General features: G+C 53.7%; 1 protein-coding gene and 1 long non-coding RNA gene across 3 annotated transcripts in view; both read right to left on the bottom strand.

The window, feature by feature from the left end:
- SLC66A2 (solute carrier family 66 member 2) overlaps window positions 1-12,171 on the bottom strand; it is a 36,018-nt gene that overhangs the window by 3,669 nt on the left and 20,178 nt on the right. For both annotated transcript variants that reach the window (XM_020282232.2, XM_075993782.1), the window contains one exon: window positions 2,984-3,200. In XM_020282232.2, the coding sequence (XP_020137821.2) occupies window positions 2,984-3,200 (217 nt within the window). The remainder of the gene's footprint in view (window positions 1-2,983; window positions 3,201-12,171) is intronic.
- On the bottom strand, window positions 1,684-2,930 carry LOC142861638 (uncharacterized). Its single transcript, XR_012912861.1, has 2 exons — window positions 2,581-2,930; window positions 1,684-2,527 (listed from the first exon to the last, which is right to left on the bottom strand). It is a non-coding gene; the product is annotated as an uncharacterized LOC142861638 (long non-coding RNA).

Raw genomic sequence — 12,171 nt, 5'->3', positions numbered from 1 at the left:
TCCCTATTTTTTATTCCTGCCTTCTTTTAGATTATTGTAAATGTTCTTAGTATCCCATTTTATCTAATGTGTTTTTCACTGTGTCACTTTGTATAGGTTTTTTTAGTGCTTACACTAGGGTGGTAGTTCCCAAGTGGGAATGGTTTTGCCCCCGTCTCCCCATTCCATCTGGCGATTTCTGGAGACATTTTTAGTTGTCACAACTGGAAGAATGCTACTGACATCTAGTGGCTAGAGGCTGTGGCCACTGGTAAACATTCACAATCATAGGATACTCCCCTACAATAATACCAGTAGTGCTGGTGCTGAAAAATTCTACTCTAGGGAATTATAATATATTTAACTTTTCAGAGTCTGCTTAGAATCAGTATTTTATTGCTTCACGTGGAATGAGGAAACCTGACCCCCATAAGGCTGTTCTAGCCTCCCTCTTTCATGCTGTAGCTGTCATATGCATTATACCTACGTGCACTGAAAACCCCACCAGACAATGTTACAGTTTTGCTGTTAAGCTTCACACATATTTGAAAAATCATCAAAGAAAAATAATCTATTATGTTTACCCAGATATTAGCCATTTCTGTTGCTCTTCCTTCATTCCTGGAGTTCCACGTTTCTGTCTGGTACCGTTTCCCTTCCAGCTGAAGAACTTTAACATTTCCTTTAAAGCAGGACTGATGGCAATGCATTCTCTTGGTTTTCCTTCATTTGAGAAGTGAAGTGAAAACTTCACTTCACCTTTATTAATGAAGGATATTTTTGCTAATATAAAATTCTGGGTTGACAGTCCTTTTCTTTCAGCATCTAAAAAATGTGCTGCTTCCTTCTGATCTCCATGGTTTCCGATGAAAAGTCCACAGTAATTCAAACTGTTGTTCATATAGATAGATATAGATATATATCCTTTTTTGTCTGATTTCAACATTTTTCCTTCGACTTTGGTTCTTATAAGTTTCTGATGTGACACATGTTTGAGATTTACTGAACTTCTTAAATCTATGTTACCGTTCACCAAATTTAAGGTATCTTGAGCCTATTTCAACTTTTTTTTCCTTTTTCTTTTTTGTTTCTTTTTGTGAAACAGGGTCTCTCTCTGTTGCCTGGGCTAAGAGTGCAGTGGCATCATCATAGCTCACTGCAACCTCCAACTCCTGGGCTCTAGTGATCCTCCTGCCTCAGCCTCCTGAGTAGCTCGGACTACAGACACACGCCAACACGCTGAGCTAATTTTTCTATTTTTAGTAGAGATGGGGTCTTACTCTTGGCTCAGGCTGGTCTCAAACTTCTAAGCTCAAGCAATCCTCCTGCCTCGGCCTCCCACAGTGCTAGGAATACAGGTATGAGCCACCATCCCAGCCTATTATTTTTTTCTATACCACATTCTTTCTCCTCTGGACTCAGATGACATGAATATTAGGGCTTTTGGTATTGCCCCTGACTATTCATATTTTTTTCAATTGCTTTCTGTTCAGAATAGATACTTTTTGTTGGTTTGTCTTCAAATGCACTGCTTCCTCTCAGCTTACATTATTGTATTTTTCAACTAAAATATATTTTTTTAATACCTTCCACTTCTCTGCTGAGATAGTCTATGTTTCCACTCATTTTAAGAGTATTTGCTCTTACTCTATGGAGCATAGTTATAATAGTGACTTTAATATTCTCAGATAATTCCAGCATCTGTTTTGCTTTGGATTGGTATCTGCTGATTATCATTTCCTTTGAGAGTTGAGATTTTTCTGATTCTTCATGTGTAATTTTGGTTTATAACCAGCCTCCCCTGCCTGACTAGGGCTGGGAGCCAGCCAACCCCTCACTGCACCCCAACCTTAGCTGCCCCCACCTTCAAACCCCTCACCTGCCCTGCCCTCCCTTCCTGTGGGAACATTCTGGCAGCTCCTGGAAGGCTCAGATACCATCTGACCCCAGGATTCTGCTCCCAGGTACATACTTGAGAGAAAGGAAAACACACATCCACGTGAAATGTGGACGTGGGCGTGCACAGCAGCACATTCACAACCGCCTCCGAGCTGCTGCACAGCCCCAGTGTCCATCCGCAGAAGGATGGATGAGCAGCACTTGCTATAACCATGCCACAGAATATTCCTCAACTGCAAAAAGGAGCAAAGCCCTGACACAGGCTACAACATGCGTGACCCTGAAAAACATCACGCTCAGCGACAGAAGCCAGTCACAAAAGGCCACATGTTGCATGACTCTGCATGTGAAGTGCCCAGAAGAGGCAAATCCACAGAGGCAGACAGTGGGTGGGGGTGGCAAGTGGGAGTGACAGCTCGTATGCCCGGGACTCCTCTCTAGGGTGCTGAAAATATTCCGAAATTAGACTGTGGTGGTGGCTGCACAATTCTGAATATACGGAAACCCCTCGGCGGCACGCCGTGAAGGGGGTGTGTAGTGTGCGAGTGGTGTCTCTCCCTGTGGGACACGCTGGTCTCTTGTTACCACAGTGCTGTCACATCGAGGCTCTCGAGTGAGCCACGGGAAGGGTCTTTGCTCGTCCCTGGTGCTGGCGGTCACCCTGCGGGCATCCAGGCTGGGCCGGCAGAGGGTATGCCGCACTTGGTCTACGGTTCCAAACTCCAGTCCCACCCACCTCTGCCAGCGGTCAGGGTGGAGGCCACAGCTGGGGCCTCGGGGACAGTCAGCGGCCTGTGTCCAGCAGCCAGGGCAGGTTCCAGGCAGCTTCCCCACCCCCAGGCTCGCTGTCCCGCACCCCTCCCCATCTGGGGCCACACCTGTTCTCTGTCCCTTCCAGCCACCCTCAAGCCCTCCCTCCCCTCAAGCAGCCTCTGTCTCAGCGGCCCCGCAGGCACAGCCGGCCGACCCTGTGCCGGGCTAGGTGCTGCCCCTCGGCCCTCGCACACAGACACGTCTGCTCAGACAGGAGGGCCAAGGGCCCATGTGCTTAAACCTACCTGGCTCTGTATCTGGCAGCTTTACAGTGCTGATGAGAACATCCTACCTCATGCCCTCCGTGGACCGGTGGCAGTGGTTGCGGTAGAGCTGTGGCACGCCCAGCATGGCCTCAGTAAACACAGCCAGGAAGCCCAGGGTCTCCACGAACAGGGCCGAGTCGATGGACAGGTACGTAATGTAGCCCGCCACACCTGTGAAGGCCAGGACACACTGCACGTAGTCCGAGAAGCTGCTCCAGTGCCAGAAGTGGTGAGGGTCGAAGTCTAGGACAGACAGAGAGAGCAACTTCAGCTGGGTGTGCAGGTCAGGGAGACAGGTGTGCAGGTAAGGGGTGCAGGTGAGGGGTACAGGTGTGCAGGTGTCCAGGTGAGGGGTGCAGGTCAGAGGTGCAGAGGTCCAGGGGTACAGGTGAGGGGTGCAGGTGAGGGGTGCAGGTAAGGAGACGTGAACTGAGGGAGAGGCAGAGGCCAAGGTCAGAGTGAGGAGACAAAAGCTGCGTGTTTTCTGGTCCAGGCATTTCTGAGGGAAACTTGTACATATATTAAGTCAACACAAAACATGCTGAAGTCAAGCCAGGTGCAGTGGCTTAGGGCATGCACCTGCAGTCCCAGCTTCTTGGGAGACAGGCAGGAGGATCACTTGAGCTCAAGAGTTCAAGGCTGCAGTGAGCTGCCATTGTGCCACTGCGCTCTGGCCTGGGTGACAGAGCAAGACCCTGCCTCTTAAAAATAAGAAAAAAAGATGCCAAAATCCTTAAAGTTCATCTTCGCGTCTCTGGGAGGCAGCACCACATGAGGACTGCACCAGTCTCGGGACTCTGATCCCGGGCCAGAACCACAGGCCCCCAGGGACACCAGGCTGGCCAGGGGTCTCCTTCCCTCGGGGACACAGGGAGTCGCAGTCCCTGCCGCCAGGGCTGTCATGACAACAAACGAGTCAGTCTTGATTCTTGTTATGTGCCTGCCCTCGACGAGACCGACATACACTGTCACCACCCACTTGGCTGTGTGCTCGCAAACACTTACACAAACTGCAAATTAAACAAGGCAGGTGAACACGCAGTGCCCTGGGGACAGAGCGGCTGGGCTGTGGGGAAACATCAGGTAAATGGGGAGAGACCGCCAGAGGCCTGCCAGGTGCAGGAGGCTGAAGGGCCCCTTCCCCAGCAGGGTCAGAGCAGGGCCCAGCCGCAGGCCCCGCACACGGGCAGGCGTGGCGGGCGGGGGCTGGACAAGGGGTGTCCTGGCTGCACCCATGAGCCCCTCCCGCAACCTGTGCAAGAGCACTTAGCAAGAGGCGGGGCCTGAGGTCACTCGGGGGCGGGGGGGGGGGTCACCTCCTGGAACACAGGGGAGCTGCAGTGAGGGGGAAAGGCCTGAGCAGGACGGCTGTGCACAGGTGGGCTGTGGACACAGGACACCAGGTGGGGCCCAAGGACAGGCCTGAGCAGAGTCAGCTGTGCACAGGTGGGCTGTGGACACAGGACACCAGGTAGGGAACAAGGATGGGCCAGTGCAGGACGGCTGTGCACAAGTGGGCTGTGGACACAGGACACCAGGTGGGGCCCAAGGTCAGGTCAGTGCAGGACGGCTGTCACAGGTGGGCTGTGGACACCAGACACCAGGTGGGGCCCAAGGACGGGCCTGAGCAGGGTCAGCTGTGCACAGGTGGGCTGTGGACACAGGACACCAGGTGGGGAACAAGGATGGGCCAGTGCAGGACGGCTGTGCACAGGTGGGCTGTGGACACAGGACACCAGGTGGGGAACAAGGATGGGCCAATGCAGGACGGCTGTGCACAGGTGGGCTGTGGACACAGGACACCAGGTGAGGAACAAGGATGGGCCAATGCAGGACGGCTGTGCACAGGTGGGCTGTGGACACAGGACACCAGGTGGGGCCCAAGGACGGGCCAGTGCAGGATGGCTGTGCACAGGTGGGCTGTGGACACAGGACACCAGGTGGGGCCCAAGGACAGGCCAGTGCAGGGATGGCTGTCACCGGTCAGCTGTGGACACAGGACACCAAGTGGGGCCCAAGGAAACCCAGGTCTGAGGTCAATCTGTATGGGACCTTTCTATTTTAGCTTCTCTGAGGGAGTCATTAGTAAGTGAAAAATAGATAATCCTCATTAAACAGTTTTTGAGAAAAAGAACAAACTTGGACATACTTACCTTATACCATATACAAAATTTAACCTAAAATGGATCAAAGAAACAAATGTAAGGCCTAAAACTATAAAGCTCTTAGAAGAGAACATGTAGAAGCCCCTCATGATGTTGGGTTTGTCTATGACTTCTTGGCTATAACACCAAAGCACAGGCAACAAAAGACAAAGCAATAAGTCGCACTTCATCAAAATTTAAAACTTCTGGGTTTCAACGCACAAAAATCAACAAGGTGAAAAGGCAACCGATGGAAAAAGAGAAAACACTTGCAAACCACGTATCTGCTAAGAAATGACGTCCAAAACACACAGAGCTCCTACCGCTCAACAATGAAAAAACCCAATTAAAAAATGTGCAAAGGCTGAAAAATATGTTTTTCTCCAAAGAAGATCTACCACTGGCCAACAAGCACATGAAAAGACGCTCACCACCACTCATCATATCAGGAAAACGCAGACCGAAACCACGAGGAGATACCATGGCACACCCAGCACAGGAGCCACTATCGAAAAAGCCAGGAGGCCAGTGTCTGCTGGTGGAGACGTAAATGGGGCAGTTTCTGTGGAAAACAGCTCCTCAAAACTATTAAAAGTAGAGTTGCAGGCCGGGCGCGGTGGCTCACGCCTGTGATCCCAGCACTCTGGAAGGCCGAGGCGGGAGGATCACTCAAGGTCAGGAGTGCAAGACCAGCCTGAGCAAGAGTGAGACCTGTCTCTACTAAAAATAGAAACAAATTAATTGGCGAACTAAAAATATATAGAAAAAATTAGCCGGACATGGTGGCGCATGGTGGTAGTAGTCCCAGCTACTTGGGAGGCTGAGGCAGGAGGATCGCTTGAGCTTGAGAGTTGGAGGTTGCAGTGAGCTAGGATGACGCCACCGCACTCTAGTCTGGGCAACAGAGTGACATTCTGTCTCAAAAAAAAAAAAAGAAAAACAGAGTTGCCGCGTGATCCAGCAAGCCCGCCTGGGCGCACACCCACAAGAACTGAGAGCAGGGCCTTGCACAGCGTCCCCACACCTGCGCTCACGGCAGGGTCCGTCACAACCGTCGCAGGTGGAAGCCACCGCAATGCCCACGTCCGGCGAGTGGGACAGGCCCACGGGGACGTCATCCGGCCTTCTCGAGAAGAGATTCCGACACCTGCGGCAAAGCGGTGGTGCAGCCAGCCTCGAGGCCAGCGAGCGGAGTGAACGAGCGGGTGGGGGGCAGACGTGTGTGATTCCCCACACGAGGCCCCAGACAGCCGGACGCTGGGGGCGGGGCGGGGCGGGGCGGGGCGTGAGTGCTTCCGGGAGACAAGTCTCCGTCTGGGAAGACGGACGGGGGCAGCTACACATTGTATTTACTTATTTTTGAGACAGAGTCTCGCTTTGTTGCCCAGGCTAGAGTGCTGTGGCGTCAGCCTAGCTCACAGCAACCTCAAACTCCTGGGCTCAAGCAATCCTCCTGCCTCAGCCTCCCGAGTAGCTGGGACTACAGGCATGCACCACCATTCCCAGCTCATTTTTTCTATATGTTTTTAGTTGGCCAATTAATTTTTCCTTTTTTTTTTTTTTTTTTTGGTAGTAGAGACGGGGTCTCGCTCTTGCTCAGGCTGGTTTTAAACTACTGACCTTGAGTGATCCTCCCTCCTCAGCCTCCCGGAGTGCTAGGATTACAGGTGTGAGCCACCGAGCCCAGCCTGCACATTGTGTTTAATCCCACGCAGCCGACTCTGCACCGGGTAGATTTTATGCTAAATATTTTACCACAATAGGAAAAAATGGGGAAAAAAACCTATGAAAGGGGTAAAACAATTCAGAGAACACGCTTGTGTAGGAAACCCAGTCCTGCGCAGGCCTGGCCAGCGTTGGACCCCAGAAACAACCCCAGGAACACAGATGCTCAGGTTGGGGCAGGACCGTCATCCTGGAGGAGCCTGAAGGAGGTCGGACCCCTCCCCCCAGCAACCGAGGCAGGGCCTGGGGGCCCAGGCGTGGGCAGAGCCACACGCGGAGTCTGTATTTGCTGGTGGCCACATCAAATTACAAAACGAAACCGCTGAAATCAGTGCTAACCCTGCATTTCACCACCCCAATACATCTAAACACAACCATCTCGACAGGAACCAACCTGCGAGAAACCTCAGCTGCCCAGTGTTCTCCCTCCCGTGCCAGGGCTGGGGCGCCTGGCACACTCGGGGAGCAGTCTACACCCCAGATGCACCCTGGGCAGGGTCCACACAGCAGTCCCAGTTGCTGCTGGGAGTCCCCAAGAGGCCAGTTGGCCGCAGGGCTGGCGCAGAGGGGGCAGCGACGGGCAGGTCAGGCCAGCACCGGCCTCCGGGCCGCGGGGAGGGGTGGCGGGGTCGTGGCCATGCGAGGGCGCCCAGGTGCAGAAGCCGACCAGGGCCGGTGAGTGATGAGCAAAGCCCGGGTCACGGTCTCGTCACCCAGAGAGAAGACCTGGGAGCCCCGGACTGTCCACAAACCCGGGGTGACTCAGCATGAGCCTGTGTCCCGCTGCCCGGAGAAGGAGCGTGCGTGACACCTGGGGCCGCGGTGTCCCCAAGGCGAAGCGCGGAGTGAGCTGGCGTCTGACGGAGGCAGGGCTTTGGCACAGGTGTGGGCGGAGAAGGGCGCAGCCAGGAGGGCGCCTGCTATGGAACACGCATCTCCCCGTCCCCTCGGGGACCGGGGACCGGGCGCCTGGCTGGCAGAGCAGGGAGCCTGAGGGCCACCTCCGACCCCGCACCGCGGTGACCCGTCTCCTGCGGGCCGCCTCAGGCCCCTGCTCTGCCCGTCCACACCCTGACGCTGCATTGCAGGCGGGTTTTGCAAAAGGCAGTTTGCCCGAGTGACCCACACGGACTGCCAGAAACCACACACAGTCAAGGCAAACCCCAAGCAAGTGCAAAAGCGAAGCCCACGTCCTGTCCTGCTCCCCTCCCCCCCAGCGGACCTCGGAGGACGGAGCCCCCCAACCACGGCCAAGCCCCGCCCACGTCACTGACTCCCCGGAGGGACATAAGACTGAGGATCTCTCGGGAGGGGGGGCCCAAAGACCCCGGCACCCCGGCCCACAGGAAACACAGCCAGGTGGCCTCACGCGGGGACACCCCTCGGCGGGGACACTCCGGGTGTCTGCAGAGGCGCCGCGGCACTTCTAGAAAAAAGGCCACGCGTCCGGAGAGGGGCAGTGCCACGCAGGTGAGTGCGCGAGACTCGCCGCCGCCCCACAGGAGGGTCACCAGAGAGACGTGCACGCAAAATTGGCCAGTGTCTACACAGCAAGAAGCCATTCACAGGGCGGAGCGCGGCAGAAAACACCGCGCACAGACTCGAGCTCAGAGCTCTTCTGGAGGCGAGAGGCGGCGAGAGCAGGTAACGCCCAGCCGCCGCACGGCGCCTTGCCCGAGGACGCGGGGGCACGCACGCGGGGACACGCACACGGGGACACGCACGTGGGGACACGCACACGGGGACACGCACGCGGGGACACGCACGCGGGGACACGCACACGGGGACACGCACACGGGGACGACTGCACGGCGCCTTGCCCGAGGACTCGGGGACATGCACGCGGAGACACGCACGCGGGGACTCGCACGCGGGGACACGCACTGGCCTCGGGACCGGACGGGGGGACACGCACGCGGGGACACGCACCGGCCTTGGGACCGGACGGGGGGGACACGCACACGGGGACATGCACGTGGGGACACGCACACGGGGACGACCGCACGGCGCCTTGCCCGAGGACGCGGGGGCACGCACGCGGAGACACGCACACAGGGACTCGCACGCGGGGACACGCACCGGCCTCGGGACCGGACGGGGTGGCGCGCCACAGCCAGCCGCCACGGGCGCGAGGCCACGGAGAGGGCCGTGCTGGGAGACGCACCGAATCCGCGTGTGGGCGCGGCGCGCTCCCGCTTTAGCTTCGCGACCGTTTCCATTGTTACTTTTTTTTTTTTAACTTCCCTTTAGAAAGCGGTGAAATCAATATTTTTAAAAATAAAAATCGACTCTTCATGAAAAACCAACCCCCAAATCCTCCCTCTTCCCTCAAAACCCTGGTCAAGCTGCTAACGCCCGGCCTTGCAGGGCCGATCCGTGACCCCCCCACCCACCCCAGGCGCTCAGCTTCCCGCCTGACCCAGCCCAGCCTGGGCAGCTCGCTGGGACCCGCCTGGCCCCACGAGGAGGCTGCAGGAGCCATCAGGGCAGGCCCAGGGAGCAGAGGGCTCACCCAGGGAGCACAGACAGGCGGGGGCAGGCTGCAGGGCACTGGGCAGGTGGCCCTCGCCCTCCCTCAGCCAGCACCAACTTTTCTCCATCCTAAAGATCAGGGACACAGGCTGGGCGCGGTGGCTCATGCCTGTAATCCTAGCACTCCGGGAGGCCGAGGTGGGAGGATCGCTTAAGGTCAGGAGTTCAAAACCAGCCTGAGCAAGAGTGAAACCAGTCTCTACTAAAAATAGAAAGAAATTCATTGGCCAGCTAAAAATATATATACAAAAAATTTGACGGGCATGGTGGCGCATGCCTGTAGTCCCAGCTACTCGGGAGGCTGAGGCCGGAGGATTGCTTGAGCCCAGGAGTCTGGGGTTGCTGTGAGCGAGGCTGACGTCACAGCAGTCTAGCCTGGGCAACAGAGTGAGACTCTGTCTCAAAAAAAGAAAAGTCTATGGAGTGTGTTAAAGGCAAATAGCAAACAGAGAAGCATTTATCCAAGAACATCCCCTAAATGGCAGTGGGAACTACCAGTCTGTGACACGTGTGAGTCAGGAAGAGGCTCCGCTGCCCCAGTGCCAGCAGGGCGATGGCTTCTCCAGGAGCACCAGGTGCCAGCACTTCCCACCCACCTGCTCGGCTCCAGGCCCCTCCCCTGCCCAGCTTGGGGCTCCACCCCAGGCTCTGTGGTCCCAGCTCACAGGGTGAAGGCTCCTGTGAGGTGCAAATCAGGTGGGGTGTCGCCCAAGAGGCTGACAGCTGCCCCTGCCACCTGCTCCAGAGCAGAGGCTCCGAGGCGTGGCCCGGAGCTGGGGGTACAAGAACAGAGAGCCCTGGAGCCCCCCCACCCCAAGGGAAGAACCACTTAGACCAGAGCTCGGGCAAGCTGGAGCTTAGGGATGCTGGCAAACAACAGAGACCTTCACAGTCAGCAATTCAGAGGAAGCCATGGCTCCAAGAGCAGCTCGAAGTTTACCTAGGGACAGCCAAGAGGAGCCCTCCTTGGGCAGCCATCAGACTGCCACCCCTGCCCAGCCGTGGGGTAGTACATGCCCTGGGGCGTCATCAGATCCAACAGCAGGTATAACACCTGGGGACAAAGACCCCGCCCCCCTCTCCCACCAGGCTTCAGGGACAAAGCCAGCTGGGGTCACCCCCCTGCCCGGGGAGGAAGAGCCTCAGAGACCACACTAGTCCAGCCAAATTATGAACAAACCAGCAAGCATAAACCACCCTCCGACCAAGCCAGGGATCAGTATCCACAGCTGCTGTTACAGTTTACCTAAGATGTCAGTTTGCAACAACAACAAAATCAGATATACAAAGAAACAGGAAGAATGTAGCCCATACACAATGGGAGAAAACAACAGCACAAAAACTGCTTCTGAAGAGGCACAGATGTTGTACTTAGCAGAAAAAGACTTCAAAAAAGCTATTATAAATATATTCAAAGAAACTAGAGAAAACATGCATAAAGAATTGAAAGAAAGTATGATGACAATATCGTATCAAATAGAGAATAACAATAAAGAGATAGAAATTATAAAAAAGAGCCAAATGGAAATTCTGGGTTTGCAAAGTACAACTGAAATAAAGTTTTAAAAAGAAGAAGAAGAAAACTCACTATGAAGGCTCAACAGAAGATTTGAGCAGGCAGAAGAATCACTGAACTTAAAGATCAAGAAAGATTATGCAACCTGAAGAACGAAGAGAAAATAGAACTAAGAAAAATGAACAGAGCCTCAGAGAAACACGGAACGACGTTAAGTGCACCATGTATGCATGCGGGCTGTGCTGCAGGAGAGAAAAGGCAGGAAAACTACTCAAAGAAACTACAACTGAAAACTCCCCTAATATGCTAAAAACATTAATCTACATACCCAAGAAGCTTGACAAACTCCAAGGATCGTACGAACAAAGAGATCCACACCCTGACACATCACAGTCTAAATGTTCAATGCCAAAAAACAAAAGACAAAACTCTCGACAGCAACAAGAGAAAAATATTGGTCACTTACAAGGAAACCCCAATAAGATTAACAGCGGACTTCTCGTCAGTAACAATGGGGTCCAGAAGGCAGTGGAACAACACATTCAAAGTGCTGAAAAGAAAAAAAACTGTCAACCCAGATTCGTACATCTCCCAGAACTTTTTTGTTTTTAGAAAAAAGGGGGGAGGGCAGGAATAAAGATACTCCCAGATAAATAAGAACTGGGAGAATGTGTTGCTAGCAAACCCACCTTACAGAAAACAAGTAAGCTCTTCATGCTGAAAGCACAAGCCAGCCGATGTGACTCGAATCCACACGAAAACACAGAGTGCAGGTCAAGGAAACTGTGCAGGTCATTGTGAAACATAATATAAGTGCATATTTCTTCTCCTTTCCTCTCTTAACTGACTGAAAAAGTAGCTGCATAAAACAATATGCTTTGCATTATTCGGGGGCCTTTAACATACAGAAATGCAAAACGCCTGACAATAATAGCACACGTGAGTGGGCGGGATCAGAACTGTGTCGGAGTGAGGAAGTGACAGCAAATGGCGACACATTCACAGAAGGAAATGATGAGAACCACAAATGGCAAATGACAAGGTTAAGACAATAATTATAAATGTGTGCTGATTCTCCTTTCTTCGCTCAACTTTCGAAGACAGAAGTTATATAAAGGAACAATCAGAACGATGTTTTATTAGATGTGTAACATATGTAGACACAACATGTATGGTGATCTCACCGTTAGAAAGGCAGGGGGGAAGAAAACTACACAGGAATAAGGTTTCTATCTGGAGTTAAGTTAGTATAAATTTGAACTAGGTTCTGATAAGCTAAGATGCATATTGTAAGGCC

Source organism: Microcebus murinus, chromosome 17 (genome assembly GCF_040939455.1).
Source record: "Microcebus murinus isolate Inina chromosome 17, M.murinus_Inina_mat1.0, whole genome shotgun sequence".
In the NCBI taxonomy this organism is placed as follows: domain Eukaryota; kingdom Metazoa; phylum Chordata; class Mammalia; order Primates; family Cheirogaleidae; genus Microcebus; species Microcebus murinus.
This window is presented reverse-complemented; position numbering and strand designations above follow the sequence as displayed.